Source organism: Oncorhynchus tshawytscha, linkage group LG28 (assembly GCF_018296145.1).
Source record: "Oncorhynchus tshawytscha isolate Ot180627B linkage group LG28, Otsh_v2.0, whole genome shotgun sequence".
Classification (NCBI taxonomy): Eukaryota; Metazoa; Chordata; class Actinopteri; order Salmoniformes; family Salmonidae; genus Oncorhynchus; species Oncorhynchus tshawytscha.
The window spans coordinates 22237410-22255854 of NC_056456.1; the positions used below are offsets into that span (position 1 = coordinate 22237410).

At 42.1% G+C, this 18445-nt stretch overlaps 1 protein-coding gene across 1 annotated transcript; it reads left to right on the top strand.

Moving 5' to 3' along the window:
• Positions 1-4343: 4343 nt before the first annotated feature.
• On the top strand, positions 4344-18028 carry LOC112226929 (tyrosine-protein kinase Lyn). Its single transcript, XM_024391611.1, has 13 exons — positions 4344-4458; positions 9642-9778; positions 10072-10126; positions 10284-10389; positions 10778-10876; positions 11033-11136; positions 11349-11498; positions 11668-11820; positions 14874-15056; positions 15254-15330; positions 16136-16289; positions 16598-16729; positions 17112-18028. The coding sequence occupies exons 2-13, from the start codon at positions 9647-9649 to the stop codon at positions 17312-17314; spliced, it is 1548 nt and encodes a 515-aa protein (XP_024247379.1). The 5' UTR covers positions 4344-4458; positions 9642-9646; the 3' UTR covers positions 17315-18028.
• The last annotated feature ends 417 nt before the right edge of the window (positions 18029-18445 follow it).

The window sequence follows — 18445 nt, forward strand, 5'->3', positions numbered from 1 at the left end:
CAGTCCTCTTCTGGCTGTGCCGGGTGGAGATTATAACAGAACATGGCCAAGATGTTCATAAATGACCAGCATGGTCGAATAATAATAAGGCAGAACAGTTGAAACTGGAGCAGCAGCACAGTCAGGTGGAAGTTGAAACTGGAGCAGCAGCATGGCCAGGTGGACTGGGGACAGCAAGGAGTCATCATGTCAGGTAGTCCTGGGGCATGGTCCTAGGGCTCAGGTCAGTTGAAACTGGAACAGCAGCATGGCCAGGTGGACTGGGGACAGCAAGGAGTCATCATGTCAGGTAGTCCTGGAGCTCAGGTCCTAGGGCTCAGGTCCTCCGAGAGAGAGAAAGAAAGAGAGAAGGAGAGAATTAGAGAACGCACACTTAGATTCACACAGGACACCGAATAGGACAGGAGAAGTACTCCAGATATAACAAACTGACCCCAGCCCCCGACACATAAACTACTGCAGCATAAATACTGGAGGCTGAGACAGGAGGGGTCAGGAGACACTGTGGCCCCATCCGAGGTCACCCCCGGACAGGGCCAAACAGGAAGGATATAACCCCACCCACTTTGCCAAAGCACAGCCCCCACACCACTAGAGGGATATCTTCAACCACCAACTTACCATCCTGAGACAAGGCTGAGTATAGCCCACAAAGATCTCCGCCACGGCACAACCCAAGGGGGGCGCCAACCCAGACAGGATGACCACAACAGTGAATCAACCCACTCAGGTGACGCACCCCCTCCAGGGACGGCATGAGAGAGCCCCAGTAAGCCAGTGACCCAGCCCCTGTAATAGGGTTAGAGGCAGAGAATCCCAGTGGAAAGAGGGGAACCGGCCAGGCAGAGACAGCAAGGGCGGTTCGTTGCTCCAGAGCCTTTCCGTTCACCTTCACACTCCTGGGCCAGACTACACTCAATCATATGCCCCACTGAAGAGATGAGTCTTCAGTAAAGACTTAAAGGTTGAGACCGAGTTTGCGTCTCTGACATGGGTAGGCAGACCGTTCCATAAAAATGGAGCTCTATAGGAGAAAGCCCTGCCTCCAGCTGTTTGCTTAGAAATTCTAGGGACAATTAGGAGGCCTGCGTCTTGTGACCGTAGCGTACGTGTAGGTATGTACGGCAGGACCAAATCAGAGAGATAGGTAGGAGCAAGCCCATGTAATGCTTTGTAGGTTAGCAGTAAAACCTTGAAATCAGCCCTTGCTTTGACAGGAAGCCAGTGTAGAGAGGCTAGCACTGGAGTAATATGATCAAATTTTTTGGTTCTAGTCAGGATTCTAGCAGCCGTATTTAGCACTAACTGAAGTTTATTTAGTGCTTTATCCGGGTAGCCGGAAAATAGAGCATTGCAGTAGTCTAACCTAGAAGTGACAAAAGCATGGATTAATTTTTCTGCATCATTTTTGGACAGAAAGTTTCTGATTTTTGCAATGTTACGTAGATGGAAAAAGATGTCCTTGAAATGGTCTTGATATGTTCTTCAAAGAGAGATCAGGGTCCAGAGTAACGCCGAGGTCCTTCACAGTTTTATTTGAGACGACTGTACAACCATTAAGATTAATTGTCAGATTCAACAGAATATCTCTTTGTTTCTTGGGACCTAGAACAAGCATCTCTGTTTTGTCCGAGTTTAATAGTAGAAAGTTTGCAGCCATCCACTTCCTTATGTCTGAAACACATGCTTCTAGCGAGGGCAATTTTGGGGCTTCACCATGTTTCATTGAAATGTACAGCTGTGTGTCATCCGCATAGCAGTGAAAGTTTACATTATGTTTTCGAATAACATCCCCAAGAGGTAAAATATATAGTGAGAACAATAGTGGTCCTAAAACGGAACCTTGAGGAACACCGAAATTTACAGTTGATTTGTCAGAGGACAAACCATTCACAGAGACAAACTGATATCTTTCCGACAGATAAGATCTAAACCAGGCCAGAACTTGTCCGTGTAGACCAATTTGGGTTTCCAATCTCTCCAAAAGAATGTGGTGATCGATGGTATCAAAAGCGGCACTAAGGTCTAGGAGCACGAGGACAGATGCAGAGCCTCGGTCCGATGCCATTAAAATGTCATTTACCACCTTCACAAGTGCCGTCTCAGTGCTATGATGGGGTCTAAAACCAGACTGAAGCATTTCGTATACATTGTTTGTCTTCAGGAAGGCAGTGAGTTGCTGAGCAACAGCCTTCTCTAAAATTTTTGAGAGGAATGGAAGATTCGATATAGGCCGATAGTTTTTTATATTTTCTGGGTCAAGGTTTGGCTTTTTCAAGAGAGGCTTTATTACTGCCACTTTTAGTGAGTTTGGTACACATCCAGTGGATAGAGAGCCATTTATTATGTTCAACATAGGAGGGCCAAGCACAGGAAGCAGCTCTTTCAGTAGTTTAGTTGGAATAGGGTCCAGTATGCAGCTTGAAGGTTTAGAGGCCATGATTATTTTCATCATTGTGTCAAGAGATATAGTACTAAAACACTTGAGCGTCTCTCTTGATCCTAGGTCCTGGCAGAGTTGTGCAGACTCAGGACAACTGAGGTTTGAGGAATACGCAGGTTTAAAGAAGAGTCCGTAATTTGCTTTCTAATAATCATAATCTTTTCCTCAAAGAAGTTCATGAATTTATCACTGCTAAAGTGAAAGTCATCCTCTCTTGGGGAATGCTGCTTTTTAGTTAGCTTTGCGACAGTATCAAAAAGGAATTTCGGATTGTTCTTATTTTCCTCAATTAAGTTAGAAAAATAGGATGATCGAGCAGCAGTAAGGGCTCTTCGGTACTGCACGGTACTGTCTTTCCAAGCTAGTCGGAAGACTTCCAGTTTGGTGTGGCGCCATTTCCGTTCCAATTTTCTGGAAGCTTGCTTCAGAGCTCGGGTATTTTCTGTGTACCAGGGAGCTAGTTTCTTATGAGAATTTTGTTTAGTTTTTAGGGGTGCAACTGCATCTAGGGTATTGCGCAAGGTTAAATTGAGATCCTCAGTTAGGTGGTTAACTGATTTTTGTCCTCTGGCGTCCTTGGGTAGGCAGAGGGAGTCTGGAAGGGCATCAAGGAATCTTTGTGTTGTCTGTGAATTTATAGCACGACTTTTGATGTTCCTTGGTTGGGGTCTGAGCAGATTATTTGTTGCAATTGCAAACGTAATAAAATGGTGGTCCGATAGTCCAGGATTATGAGGAAAAACATTAAGATCCACCACATTTATTCCATGGGACAAAACTAGGTCAGCGTATGACTGTGACAGTGAGTGGGTCCAGAGACATGTTGGACAAAACCCACTGAGTCGATGATGGCTCCGAAAGCCTTTTGGAGTGGGTCTGTGGACTTTTCCATGTGAATATTAAAGTCACCAAAGATTAGAATATTATCTGCTATGACTACAAGGTCCGATAGGAATTCAGGGAACTCAGTGAGAAACGCTGTATATGGCCCAGGAGGCCTGTAAACAGTAGCTATAAAAAGTGATTGAGTAGGCTGCGTAGATTTCATGACTAGAAGCTCAAAAGACGAAAACGTCATTTTTTTTTTTTGTAAATTGAAATTTGCTATCGTAAATGTTAGCAACCCCTCCGCCTTTGCGGGATGCACGGGGATATGGTCACTAGTGTAGCCAGGAGGTGAGGCCTCATTTAAAACAGTAAATTCATCAGGCTTAAGCCATGTTTCAGTCAGGCCAATCACATCAAGATTATGATCAGTGATTAGTTCATTGACTATAATTGCCTTTGAAGTAAGGGATCTAACATTAAGTAGCCCTATTTTGAGATGTGAGGTATCATGATCTCTTTCAGTAATGACAGGAATGGAGGTGGTCTTTATCCTAGTGAGATTGCTAAGGCGAACACCGCCATGTTTAGTTTTGCCCAACCTAGGTCGAGGCACAGACACGGTCTCAATGGTGATAGCTGAGCTGACTACACTGACTGTGCTAGTGGCAGACTCCACTATGCTGGCAGGCTGGCTAACAGCCAGAGAGCCTCATCGAAATTGCAACACGCGGTTCTGTGAAAATTGAATTTAATCAGAAGCCACTGCCAGATTTCTGGATTGGGCTGCACTCAGAGTTTCTTGCCTTGGCAAATCGCGCCGTTAAGACACTGATGCCCTTTGCAACCACGTACCAATGTGAGAGTGATTTTTATAAAACAAAAAATCCAGTGTACATAAAGATAATGTAATAAATATGACTGACCTCAAATGACCTCGACTTTCAAATGTGTTCAGTTGGTAAGCAATTATGCAAATACATTGGACAAAACGGAACATTGTACCAGGAAGTTACAGTAAAAAAAAAAAATCCAACCATTTAGCATATGAAGTTCCTCATTCTGTTGAATTTCACAGTCCACTGGCAGCTCTAATAACGAGCAAGACATACGAAAGTTGAGGATTACTAACATTTGTCTTTATTTGAATTAGCCGCTCAGTCGCTTCTCCAACTAGTGAAATTTGACAGGTAAATCTAGCCTATATTATTATGTGTTCTATTAACCTATATTATTTATTTTCTTTGTCTATAGTTTTTAAAAAATCAAACAAGTCTTAATTTTATTTCTATAAACATTACGCTAGTCAGTTTGTTTGGGAACGTTGTCCACATTTCGCTATAAAAAAAAATGTAAATACTGTCCACAAGTTAAAATTGTTCTTAAACATCTGTCTAAAGAAATTGGTCTGTCTGTACAAACCAGGGCGTTGCCTATGTTTTAAATGTTGCATGTTTTTGGAAGTGACACATTATTTCCGAAAAATATGGGGGTTTAAAAGCAGGTTCCCATCACCTCCTCCAGCCGGCTCAGATTTCCCGATGGTGTGGTCTGTGACCACGTTTACATGCGCACAGCATTCTGAATAGTAGCTCATATCCCGCTTAACGTCTTATTCGGAATAAACGGTTTACATGCAACTTTGATATCCCGCTCATGAGTATCCATGTACCATGAATAAACAGAATATTCATAATTTAAGTTCATATGGGTTAAATGGAATAGTAACTAAAATATGAACACTGACTAAGCCTAACTCCTGCATATTAACTCCTGCAGAATTATGCATTTCTTGCAGTAAATGTATATAAATGTTAATGTCTCAGGAACAGGAGTGGAGAATGATTTTTCATCATCTCTTGAGAAAATGCTGAATGCACTTGTAATGTGTTATCTTTGACAATGCTGTGCAAGCAGACAGTATTTCAAACACATAAAATATGCACCCAAGACAAACTGAAGTCTTATCAGAAACGCGTTTAATTGTAGGCTATATGGTCCAGTAAGGAGTATCATCAAAATTAATTGTAATGGAATTATGGTGGATCAAACTGTGCAGGTAGCCTACTTTTTGAAGTAATTTGTTTGACAATCAGATGAAACATCACATAACACCCATGATATGTGTAACTGAGCCTGCGTTTGATGTCTAAGATCAGAATATCCCAGGCATTTTATCCAGGTTTCTCAAAACCGGGATACAAGCTTTTTGGGGTAATTGTTTATGACTACTTTTACTTCATTATATTCCTAATTCACTTTATACATTTTCCCTGACACCCAAAAATACTCATTACATTTTGAATGCTTAGGAGGACAGGAAAATAGTCTAATTCACACACTTATCAAGAGAACATCCCTAGTCATCCCAACTGCCTCTGACTTGGCAGACTCACTAAACACACATTCTTCATTTGTAAATAATGTCCGAGTGTTGGAGCCTGCCCCTGGCTTTCTGTAAATGATGTCCGAGTGTTGGAGCATGCCCCTGGCTTTCTGTAAATGATGTCCGAGTGTTGGAGCATGCCCCTGGCTTTCTGTAAATAATGTCCGAGTGTTGGAGCCTGCCCCTGGCTTTCTGTAAATGATGTCCGAGTGTTGGAGCATGCCCCTGGCTTTCTGTAAATGATGTCCGAGTGTTGGAGCCTGCCCCTGGCTTTCTGTAAATAATGTCCGAGTGTTGGAGCCTGCCCCTGGCTTTCTGTAAATGATGTCCGAGTGTTGGAGCCTGCCCCTGGCTTTCTGTAAATGATGTCCGAGTGTTGGAGCCTGCCCCTGGCTTTCTGTAAATGATGTCCGAGTGTTGGAGCATGCCCCTGGCTTTCTGTAAATGATGTCCGAGTGTTGGAGCATGCCCCTGGCTTTCTGTAAATGATGTCCGAGTGTTGGAGCCTGCCCCTGGCTTTCTGTAAATGATGTCCGAGTGTTGGAGCATGCCCCTGGCTTTCTGTAAATGATGTCCGAGTGTTGGAGCATGCCCCTGGCTTTCTGTAAATGATGTCCGAGTGTTGGAGCCTGCCCCTGGCTTTCTGTAAATGATGTCCGAGTGTTGGAGCCTGCCCCTGGCTTTCTGTAAATGATGTCCGAGTGTTGGAGCATGCCCCTGGCTTTCTGTAAATGATGTCCGAGTGTTGGAGCCTGCCCCTGGCTTTCTGTAAATGATGTCCGAGTGTTGGAGCATGCCCCTGGCTTTCTGTAAATGATGTTCGAGTGTTGGAGCCTGCCCCTGGCTTTCTGTAAATGATGTCCGAGTGTTGGAGCCTGCCCCTGGCTTTCTGTAAATGATGTCCGAGTGTTGGAGCATGCCCCTGGCTTTCTGTAAATAATGTCCGAGTGTTGGAGCCTGCCCCTGGCTTTCTGTAAATGATGTCCGAGTGTTGGAGCCTGCCCCTGGCTTTCTGTAAATGATGTCCGAGTGTTGGAGCATGCCCTGGCTTTCTGTAAATGATGTCCGAGTGTTGGAGCATGCCCCTGGCTTTCTGTAAATGATGTCCGAGTGTTGGAGCATGCCCCTGGCTTTCTGTAAATGATGTCCGAGTGTTGGAGCATGCCCCTGGCTTTCTGTAAATGATGTCCGAGTGTTGGAGCATGCCCCTGGCTTTCTGTAAATAAATAAAAACTAGAATGGTGGCATCAGGTTCTCTTAATATAAGGAATTTAAAATGATTTACACTTTTACTATACTTTTAGTATATTTTAGCAATTACATTTACTTTTGATACTTAAGTATTTATAAAAAACAAATTATTTTAGACTTTTAATCAAGTAGTATTTTACTGGGTGAATTTCACCTTTACTTGAATCATTTTCTATGAAGGTATCTTTACTTTTACTCAAGTATGACAATTGGGTACTTTTTTCCACTAGTGTGCACATGTAAACATGGTTATCGAGATAGATATGGGTTACGGAAGGGTCACATAATTCCATCCAGGTCACCAGGAGGGAACAGCAAATTAATTATACTCATGAGCAAACATTTCATAACTGCAATTGCCAGTAAATCTCCAAACTTGGCTTTATACCTGTTCAAACAACCCACTCCAGGTGACAGTATACAACTTTTCAGTTTGTTTGCCAACTCAGAAGTAGTAGAAGAAGAAAATGGACTACTTCAAAATGGAGATGGCCTCAGTGGTGCTGCCTGTGCTCTCATAAACACCATATTGGAACAGGTACAAGGATGCGAAGTCTATGGGTGTGATTGACACACCTGCTGTGCACATGCCCACACGCACTGTGCCCTCCACTAATCTAGGCCTATCCAAGTGTGTGAGGCATGGTTTACAGCTGGAATCCTTAATGGTGAAACAGCCACGTCCGTTTGCAATATTAAAACAACAAAAGAAGTTACTGCAAACAACAAACACTGTTTTTTTCCCCTCAGACATCATCGCTCGCGGATAGACGAGCACAGTAAGTGCTGCGTTTGTTTTACCTGCTGTGTAATGCTCCTCAGCTCGGCAGCAAAAGCAACAGCGGTGGTGGGGCGGCCAGTGGCGCTGTTTCCGCCAACTGTGGATTCCATCTTTACGTTTATTTTTCATCAATATATGCATTTATTCAACATTATTCAATGTAATTCAACTTTTTGCATGTTTAACTAAATTAATTCCTAAAGAAAATAGAATAATAATTGTCATGAAACCAAAACCCCAGACTTGGTTGAGAAATACATTATGCAGAGAGGGTTTTTCCTTGCAAAAGGCAGTTGCTTGTCAAATGAGGAAGTGTGCAGAAGCCACAGTAGCACGTAGCCTCTGTATAGTTATTTTAATCTGTCTGGAGCCTTAACCTGTATCCTGTCCATCATCTAGAAATACAGCCACAGCACTGTGGCACCTAACAGTGGTCGGGTTTGTTTTTCAGCATTTGATTCAGAGCACTAGAGGTGTTGAATTATTTTTTTTTAGTCATAGATATATATATTTGCTCAATGGTCTAATGCATTGTCCTCATCATTCAACAACAGTGCATTAGTACAACCAAATGCCATAGTTCGTGCAAAACAAGGACATTTCTAATTTGAAAGGTACATGTAGTTTCTGATTTAGTTTCCATTTGGGGTACATGAAAGACAAGACTAGGTCAAATGAATGTTGTGCCTTGTTTTAGGGGTCCAAAGTTTGAGGAAACATCAAATGTGTTCAGTTTCGTCAAGGAAGAAGAATACCTTACATCAGTCTAATTTTGACTGGCCTAGTTAATAAATCCATATTTCTCTCTCCCTCGGTGTTAGTAACACAATAGTTTAGGATCAAGCAATAGGCCTACTGTGTTAATTCTATTATTTTGTAGCTCATGATGTGATTATTTATAACTGAAATCCTTGGAGAATTCCCCTGGACACGGAGCATTGTCATTGGAATGTGTGAACGTGTTGTGACAGAAAATCATGCGTTACCCCTGGCCTCAGTGAGCTGGCTGTACAACCCTGTTTTCTGCTGTTAGATAGACAACCGCTACCTGTATCTTATGTCTATGGTATTAATCTACACAGCAGACAATGTAACATATCTAAGATTGTGACCTTTACAGTATAGTGCTCCAAACTCCACTGTGTGAGTGAGTGAGATTCTGTACACGACCACTGCTGCTCAAAACCCACTTGCTCCTATATTGCGGTGTAAATTCATTTGCAGACACCGCTGCATCAAGTGGTGTAGTACAGGAGAGGTTAACTCCCGAGAGACCACGTCTAACTGAGCCCAGTTGTTCAGACAAAGAGCCTAAATCAAAGATCCATACTTAGTTTATACAGGCTTGTTGCTCAGATTCTGTATGTGCACTGTCTGAAAATCGAATCATTTGTCATCTCCAAGCCTAACAATCCAGAAAGACATTTTTAAAAAACAAGTAAAAAAACACTTGATAATGCCTGTTAATGTTTGTGAATGAATAAACGTTAAATGAGTGAGTGAGGCTTTGATCTGTGCTAGGTTGTGTGCCATCAATACTACAGCAAATAAATAGTTAGATATTTTACAGTGTATTGGCACAGTTGACTCCTGATCAGGTCAGGAGTCAGAAACTCTGCTGTCCACTTTCATAGTAACTTAGTCCCAAACTACTGCAGTTCTACTTTACTTAATAACAAGTAATCTGTGTTTATGAGCAGTGGTCATTTGTGTACAGTCGGTCATGAATACTTCTAACACACACACACCACACACACACTCAGTGTTAATCTTCTGTTTGATGTATGAGTCTTGATAGTCATCTTCGTTATGTTTCCCATCCCTCTTTCCTTATGGGCCTTTTGCAGGAATATGGAGATCATGAATAGTTAAGCCTTGTTGTGTGTCTGTGGTATGAACCAATGAGAAAGATGAGGTCAATACATTAAAGTTAGCTTCTGTGTCTATCCCAATAGGCAATATGGGTTGTAAAAAATCCAAGCTGAATGCCGGTCTGAATGGAGGTGTGCTTGATGGCAAGAACCGACAGCCAGTACGTCCCGATCAAACTGTAAATTTGAGAGATCGCACCTCCATTAAAGCAAGTGCTACAGTAAGTAGTAGTTTCAGGGGAAACAGTATTTTTGTAATCATTACCAAAAATCCCTGACCTGGAAACTGACAAAATTGGTTCAAGTGTGTTGTTGATGAATCTTCAAATATTGAAAAGTGTATCAAATTATTATTATGTTTTAATTTAAATGGGTGAAATAGCACACATTTCTCTCTTTCACCATCTCTTCACCTTAGATGCAAACTATTTTTCATAGATTAGTACAATAACGCCATAACATTTTGTCAAACTACTGTCCAGAAGTTCTGATACGAAATTATATCTTGATACAGCGTAACTCACCTCCTGGAGGTCTCCTGCCTGGTCAGGTATTCATGAAAATGGAAGGTATGCTTGTTGCATTTCTTTATCGCACATTGTTACAGTAATGATGCAGAGCAAATATTGTATGATGGTTCCATTTCTTTTGCAGTGCATTGCAATATTCCAATAACATTTGATTGCAAGAGAAGTGTGTTCCCACTGTCTCTCTTTTCTAACACAGAGCAAAGCGAGTCTGGTAAAATAGCTATTGCAATATACCCATATGATGCAATACATGCAGACGATTTGGGATTCAAGAAGGGCGAAAGGCTTAAGGTTCTTGAAGAGTAAGTGCCTGTTCTCCATATATTACATTTGAGTGTGTTGGATTTTATACATAAACCAACACAATGTTGGACTAAGAGGAATATTTTTTGCGCAAGCATTTTATACAAAGATGATTTACAGTGTCATCATTGAATAGTACACTATCTAGAACCTTCGGATGTCCCCATAGGAGGACCCTTTTTGGTTCCAGGTAGAACCCTTTGGGGGTCCATGTAGCACTCTTTCCACAGAGAGTTCTACATGTAACCCAAAAGGGTTCTCATCGGAACCAAATAGGGTTCTCCTATGGGGGCATCCGAATAACCCTTTTGGAACCCTTTTTTTCCCCTAAGAGTAGATTGTTGTGTCCCTTCCTTCATTGACGTCATGAATCATAACTGTTTTCAGGCATGGTGAATGGTGGAAGGCTAGGTCTCTGACCACTAAGAAAGAAGGGTTCATACCCTCCAATTATGTTGCCGAGGCAAACACCATGGAGACAGAGGAGTGAGTGTCGTTATCATAATGACTTTTGCACATTTCTCTCAGAGCCAACAAGGCTTTCTATCCACCGTTAATAGAAGCACATAGCTGTTATTTCATTAATTTCAGGGGAAGATTGGATGTATAAATTGTGTCACTATAATATTGTCTTCCGCGTAGATGGTTTTTCAAGGATATTACAAGGAAGGACGCAGAAAGACAACTTTTGGCCCCTGCTAACAAAGCAGGCTCTTACCTCATTCGTGAGAGTGAGACATCAAAAGGTAAGGACCCACTGGATAAACTATGTCTCCCTAATGAAAATAACTTGTCCATGATTCCTATACGTCAAATAATTTATGCACGCTTGACTAAGTCGTTTTGGATAAAAGCAGCTGCTAAATGGAATATATTATTATTTTATATATTATTCACTGTATTGCATTTGGATGTCTGAATGTATGAGTGTGATAGTGATTGTGTTTCTCTTCATCAGGAAGTTATTCCATGTCTATCAGAGATGTGGATGCCCAGGGAATAAACGCTGTAAAACATTATAAGATCCGCACGCTGGATAACGGAGGCTTCTACATCTCTCCTAAAATCACATTCCCTGACATTGGTAGCATGATAAAACATTATTACAGTGAGTACCACTGTATTTGAGCCCACCTGTAATGTTGCACAAAACTAAGACATTTCATTTTCTCTTGGCTTCCTTCAACTTCTCTATTTACTAAAAGAATATAATGTCTAAATAATATAGTAAGGCCATGCTGCTATGTCTCAACATCAGTTTGTGGTGTGATTGTCAGAACAATCAGATGGTCTCTGTCGAAAGCTGGAGAAGCCGTGTGATAAACCCGAAGCTCAGAAGCCATGGGACAAAGATGCCTGGGAGATCTCCAAGGAGTCCATCAAGATGGTGAAGAAGCTGGGAGCAGGACAATTTGGAGAAGTGTGGATGGGTGAGTCAATGAAAGATACACTATATATACACAAAAGTATGCGAACACACCTTTAAATGAGAGGATTCGGCTATTTAAACCACACCCGTTGCTGACAGGTGTATAAAATCGAGCACACAGCCATGCAATCTCCATAGACAAACATTGGCAGTAGAAGTGCCTTACTGAAGAGCTCAGTGACTTTCAACATGGCACTGTCATAGGATGCCACTTCTCCAACAAGTCAGTTTGTCAAATTTCTGCCCTGCTAGAGCTGCCCCGGTCAACTCTAAGTGCTGTTATTGTGTAGTGGAAACGTCTAGGAGCAACAACGGCTCGGCCAAGAAGTGGTAAACCACACAAGCTCACAGAACGGAATTGCAGAGTGCTGAAGTGTGTAGCGCATAAAAATAATCTGTTCTTTGTTGCAACACTCACGACCGAGTTCCAAACTGCCTGGGGAAGCAACGTCAGCACAATAACTGTTTGTAAGGGAGCTTCATGAAATGGGTTTCCATGGCCGAGCAGCCGCACACAAGCCTAAGATCACCGTGCCCAATGCCAATCGTCGGCTGGAGTGGTGTAAAGCACAACTCCATTGGACTCTGGAACAGTGTAAACGTGTTCTCTGGAGTGATGAATAACGCACCACCATCTGGCAGGCCAACGGACAAATCTGGGTTTGGCGGATGCTACCTACCCCAATGCATAGTGCCAACTGTAGAGTTTGGTGAAGAAGGAATAATGGTCTGGGGCTGTTTTTCTTGGTTCGGGCTAGGCCCCTTAGTTCCAGTGAAGGGAAATCTTAATGCTACAGCATAGAATGACATTTTAGATGATTCTGTGCTTCCAACTTTGTGGCAACAGTTTGGGGGAAGGCCCTTTCCTGTTTCAGCATGACAATGCCCCCGTGCACAAAGCGAGGTCCATTCAGAAATGGTTTGTCGAGATCCGCGTTGTAAGAACTTGACTGGCTTGCACATTTTTTTTATCCCCAATTTCGATCTTGTCTCATTGCTGCAACTCCCCAACGGGCATGGGAGGCGAAGGTCAAGTCATGCGTCCTCCGAAACATGACCTGCCAAACTGCACTTTGTAACCCAGAAGCCAGCCGCACCAATGTGTAGGAGGAAACGCTGTTCCCCTTACGACCGAGGTCAGCCTGCAGGTGCCCGGCCCACCACAAGGAGTCGTTACAGCACGATGAGCCAAGTAAAGCCCCCCCCCCCGTTCAAACCTTTCCCTAACCCGGATGATGCTGGGCCAATTGTGCGCCGCCCTATGGGACTCCCGGTCACAGCCGTTTGTGATTCAGCCCAGGATCAAACCCAGATCTGTAGTGATGCCTATAGCACTGTGATGCAGTACCTTAGACCTCTGCGCCACTCAGGAGGCCCACTCCATTGCTTTTTTTAATGCAATTAAAACACATTAAAGTGATAGTATCAGGGGTAGGGCAGCGGAGACAGACAGCTATAGTCAAATGTTGATCTTTCTGTCTCTATGAGATTGTTAGCAGCCTTAGAGAGAGGAGGGATGGGACTGGTACTAGGAACTGTTGGCGCTGTTATCAGAGGCATCTGTAGAGGAAATGAGTGTGTCTGACTCCCAATTTGCATTGGATTTCGTTATTATTCATGTGTTACCTTCCCGCACCTCGGCCTTGATGAATTGCAGGAAATTGTTGGCATTTCAAATATACAAATGGACTGTAGGGCCTCCTCTAAGCCTCTTTTAATTCCACCTTGTTTTTTTATAGAGAAGAGGAGACTAAACTCTCCACAGACATAACAAATGCAAGGAGGTGAATGAGAGGAAACAGGACTTTCGACGGCTCCATCTGGCTGGCTGGCTGGCTGGCTCACTGTGCCATAGGAAAAACCCTTAATGCCAAAGAGGTCAAAGAAAACGAAGATGTTTGCTTCATTTTCTTTGACCTCTTTGGCATTAAGGGTTTTTCCTATGGCACAGTGAGCCAGCCAGCCAGCCAGCCAGATGGAGCCGTCGAAAGTCCTGTTTCCTCTCATTCACCTCCTTGCATTTGTTATGTCTGTGGAGAGTTTAGTCTCCTCTTCTCTATAAAAAAACAAGGTGGAATTAAAAGAGGCTTAGATGGGGGTGTTCAGGGCTTGTTCAGCTAGCACGGTGGAAACACAGAGTTGAAGGTGAATTATGTGATAAAGAAATGCTATTCTGGATGGAGGGTTCAAAATGCTCAAACTTCGACTGAACTCCACTGGTTAGTCAGTAATATACTAACTTTATTAGGATGCATCCCAAATGGCACCCTATTCCCTACACAGTGCACTACTTTTGACCAGAGCTCTATGGTCACTGGTCAGCAGTAGTACACTATATAGGGAATATGGTGCCATTTGGGATGTAAACTTAAACAACTCTTCAGCAGAATCAGCAAAATCGAATAAAAATGTATTGGTCATGTGCCGAATACAACAGGTGTAGACTTTACAGTGAAATGCTTTACTTACGAGCCCATTCCCAACAATGCAGAGGTAAAAAGTAAGAAAAATCTACTTTTAGCTCTGTCAAAAAAACTGTTTTGTGAACTGTTACAGCTTAAGTCCTCAATTATATTTATTGAGCATTTACTATGTGCACTACTCGAGTCGCGTCCCAAGTCCCTAGTCTTCGAGTCAGAGTCCTTTATACTCAAGTCATGAGTTGAGTCACAAGTTCCTTGGTAGTCCCATACGTTGCTGTCCAACCATTTTATACAGCAAAATTTCATTATACTGTTGCACATTTGTAAGGCTAAAATATATAATACAGCTCTCTAACATTTGCTGTTGTAGCTAGTATGTAGCAAGTCGAGTTACCAGTCATAAAAATCTGGACTTGAGTCCATCAACACTGCTTAGTACTGGCATTGGTTCCCTTGTTGCTAAATCACGTGAGACAGTATGCATTCAATGTCACCAGTTTATGTCAAATCTTCCAATCAAAATGTATTTCAAATAAAAAAGACAAAAAGATACAGCAGGTGGCCCTAGAGGTCAGAAAACAGTACAATTTCTATCTAGCTACACTTCATACTGAGCAAATCCCTCCTGCAGCGTTCTACAACAACACGACCAAGGTGGCAGTGAAGACGCTGAAGCCGGGCACCATGTCAGCGGAGGCGTTCATGGAGGAGGCTAACCTCATGAAGACCCTGCAACACGACAGACTGGTGCGCCTCTACGCCGTCGTCACCAAGATCGAGCCCATCTACATCATCACAGAGTACATGTCCAATGGTAACACACACACACTGAGTCCAATTCCTACAAGAGGCAGACCTCTTGGTTTCAAACACTGTTATGTGGCCAGCATGGACTGTTTTCATCAATACATACCATTTGATGTTACATAAGTTACATAAGTGTTCTGTAATCACCTATATTTTCATTGGTTTGGTCTCTATCCCTCAATTTTGTTTCTTTACCTTTTGTAGGTAGCCTCTTAGATTTCTTAAAAAGTGAGACGGGCTGCAAAGTACAGCTACCGAAGCTAATCGATTTTTCTGCACAGGTAATGACTGTTCTTCTTACATCTCTCGGTCTCAGTGATTAAGCGCATTGCTCTTTATAGACTGTTTCCTTTTGAGAAATAGATGCTGATGTCACTTTTTCCATTGGTCAACCAGAAAGAGGAACAGAACGCCATGGTTTTTGTTTCACTTAACAAATGAGTTGCAACAAACTAAAAACATCCAGTGGTTCCTCACACAGACCGATCAGAGTATGTCTCTCATGGAGGAAGAAGAAAAAATGTGCTTCAATCAAAGTCAATACACAAAATGATGATTAACATGTATCATTGATAACGTGCCTCCCCAAAGAAGTAAACTACCTAAAAAAAGATGAAAAATAAACCAAAATTCCTCATGCCATGTCAGTACCATTGACAGAGGTATGGTCAGTTCTGGGGAAAACTGCATCAAACCACAGTTGCATATCCTCTTAGACAAAGTGAAAGAGGATGCCAGTTATTGAATTAAACAGTCGTCCCTTTCCGCAATTGGACAACCACTCAGCTCAGCTCACTTAGTACTCAACAAGTTTAACCAAGTCAAATGGTTGGTAGCTAATTCAATTCTAACCAGATGTAAAACACATACATTAACTATGTTATGCAGCATTGCAAATTACCATACTGAATTTGTGTCAGAAGAAGAGGAGTCTAGTTAATAACCATTTTTCAGTATTGTTTTATGGGAACAACAACACCACAAGTCAGAGAGTCTGAAAGCTCTACCGAGATGGGTAGAGTGCTCAATTGAGTTCCATTTTAGATACTTCATTAATCCCTGTGGGGAAATGTCATCCTTTTTCAGATTGCAGAGGGCATGGCGTACATTGAGAAAAAGAACTACATCCACCGTGACCTGAGAACAGCCAACGTCCTGGTGTCTGAGAGTTTGCTTTGTAAAATAGCTGACTTTGGTCTGGCCAGAGTCATCGAGGATGACCAGTATACAGCCAGAGAGGGTAAGCTTCCAGTCTGTGTATGCTAGAATTAGTCAGTACAGTATTACACTGGCCAAAATGTTTTTATGATAGCCAGTGTTAACTTTGTGGCTGTGGTAAAACAAAACAAAAATTAATGCCAATCAAGAAGCAGAGGTCAATATCAGCAATGTCAGAAGTAAAACTGCTATCAGCACATATTGCATAGTTAATACAGGCCTGGTTTGTACAAGAACGTTTCTGTCAGCAATCCAAGCATGTAACGTTACTTTGTTTTTCCTCCTATATCAGTGTCAGAAACTCTTTCGCCATCTGTTTGTCCATTACAGGAGCTAAGTTTCCCATCAAGTGGACAGCACCAGAGGCCATCAACTTTGGCTCCTTCACTATCAAATCAGACATGTGGTCCTTCGGAGTCCTCCTGTATGAAATCATTACCTATGGAAAAATACCTTATCCAGGTAATTACATGCAACCTTACACACAAACACGTTCATATTTAAGACTAGCTACTCAAGACTGATTTCCCCACATGCTGCAAAATTTGGAGCTTGAATGCACTCAATAATAGGTGAGCACAGATATTTATCGCCATCTTCTGGTTAATGAAAGATGTTGCAAGAGATCATAGAGATTTTTTTCTCCAGAAAAAGACCTCCGTCTTTGCTTTGATGGCGTTTATTGTGGTGCCTTAACAAATACCAAAAATTTGACTATTGCTCAACCATATTCCCCACATAAGAATCGGTCATGTTTGCTTCTTTCAATTTAGGTCGACCTGCTATTCAGAGTTACTGCTTCTTCTCACTTCTGATTCTTTCTGTTCCTGTTTTCCTTTTTCAGGGATGAGCAATGGTGAAGTGATGACATCAGTGCAGAAAGGTTATAGAATGCCCCGCCCTGAGAACTGTCCCAACGAGCTCTATGACATCATGACCACCTGCTGGAAGAGCAAGCCAGACGACAGGCCCACATTTGACTACATCCAGAGTGTCCTGGATGACTTTTATACCGCCACTGAGGGACAGTACCAACAGCAGCAGTAGGAAGTCCCAAATGGGGTCCCAAATGGCACCCTATTCCCTTAATAGTGCACTACTGTTGGGCTCTATGGTCAAAAGTAGTGGACTGTATAGAAAATAGAGTGCAGTTTGGGGTGTAAAATGTCTGCTAATGTGCTGGTTTCTTCAATCCACCAGCAAAACAATCGGTTATTCCGCAGAGAGAGATATTGTCGGACATGTTTACTGCTTACTTATTTGTTAAGCAAGCTAAAGATTCACCTTTGAGTTCAACTTCATATTGAAGTATAAACCTACTAATGGTATGCAGGCTTTTTACAGAGAATGATCACATTAACAAAATGTACTGAATCTGTTGCAAACCTGAAAAAGAATCAGCACATTGAACAGCACAAAATGTACAATTTACCACATATTTATTATAACTTTAGCCATAGCTTGTTGAATTCAATCAGCAGATTGACCAGTACTATTAAAGGTCTATTTTTATTTGAGCTGTTACATTAAGGTACATTAATTGATATTAGGCAGCTTATCTTTTGGACTATGTTCATGTTTCTGTTTAATCGTATTAATATTAAGGCTGTCACAAGAGTCTAACAAGTTACTAATGTGACGTATATTTGTTGTGTTGTTTTTTTTTTACAATGAGATTGATGTGAGTGACATGACCATGTGTGTGATTACTGTGCTCTGAAGAAATGCAAAAAGACCTAAATCAATAAAATATCAACCATTTTTGTCCAGGTCGTGGTTTAAGTAGTAGAGCGTGTCAGCCGTTTCAAAGGTCTCCAGGGGTTGTGTGTGATGTCATTTCAAGATGGAATTGATTTCCGGAGCAGATCATTAGAGTTGATGGACTTCAAAAACACGGAAGATGATATTGATAGCAGGGCGTTCAGTACGGAGGAGATAGTTAGACGACGCAACATTGTATCTGTCCCATTATGACGTCTGTGTGTGCATGGGCAGCACCATCGACCTCGCCAGCTTGTAGTCCTAAAAAACGGAAATTAATACCTCTGGTTCGTTCAGCCATTCCTATGTGGGAAATGAATGGGGTTTTGGAATAAAAAGCCGAAAATAAGGTTAACACAGACTTGATCTGATCCACTGAGTATACAAAACATTAAGAACACCTGCTCTAGACTGACC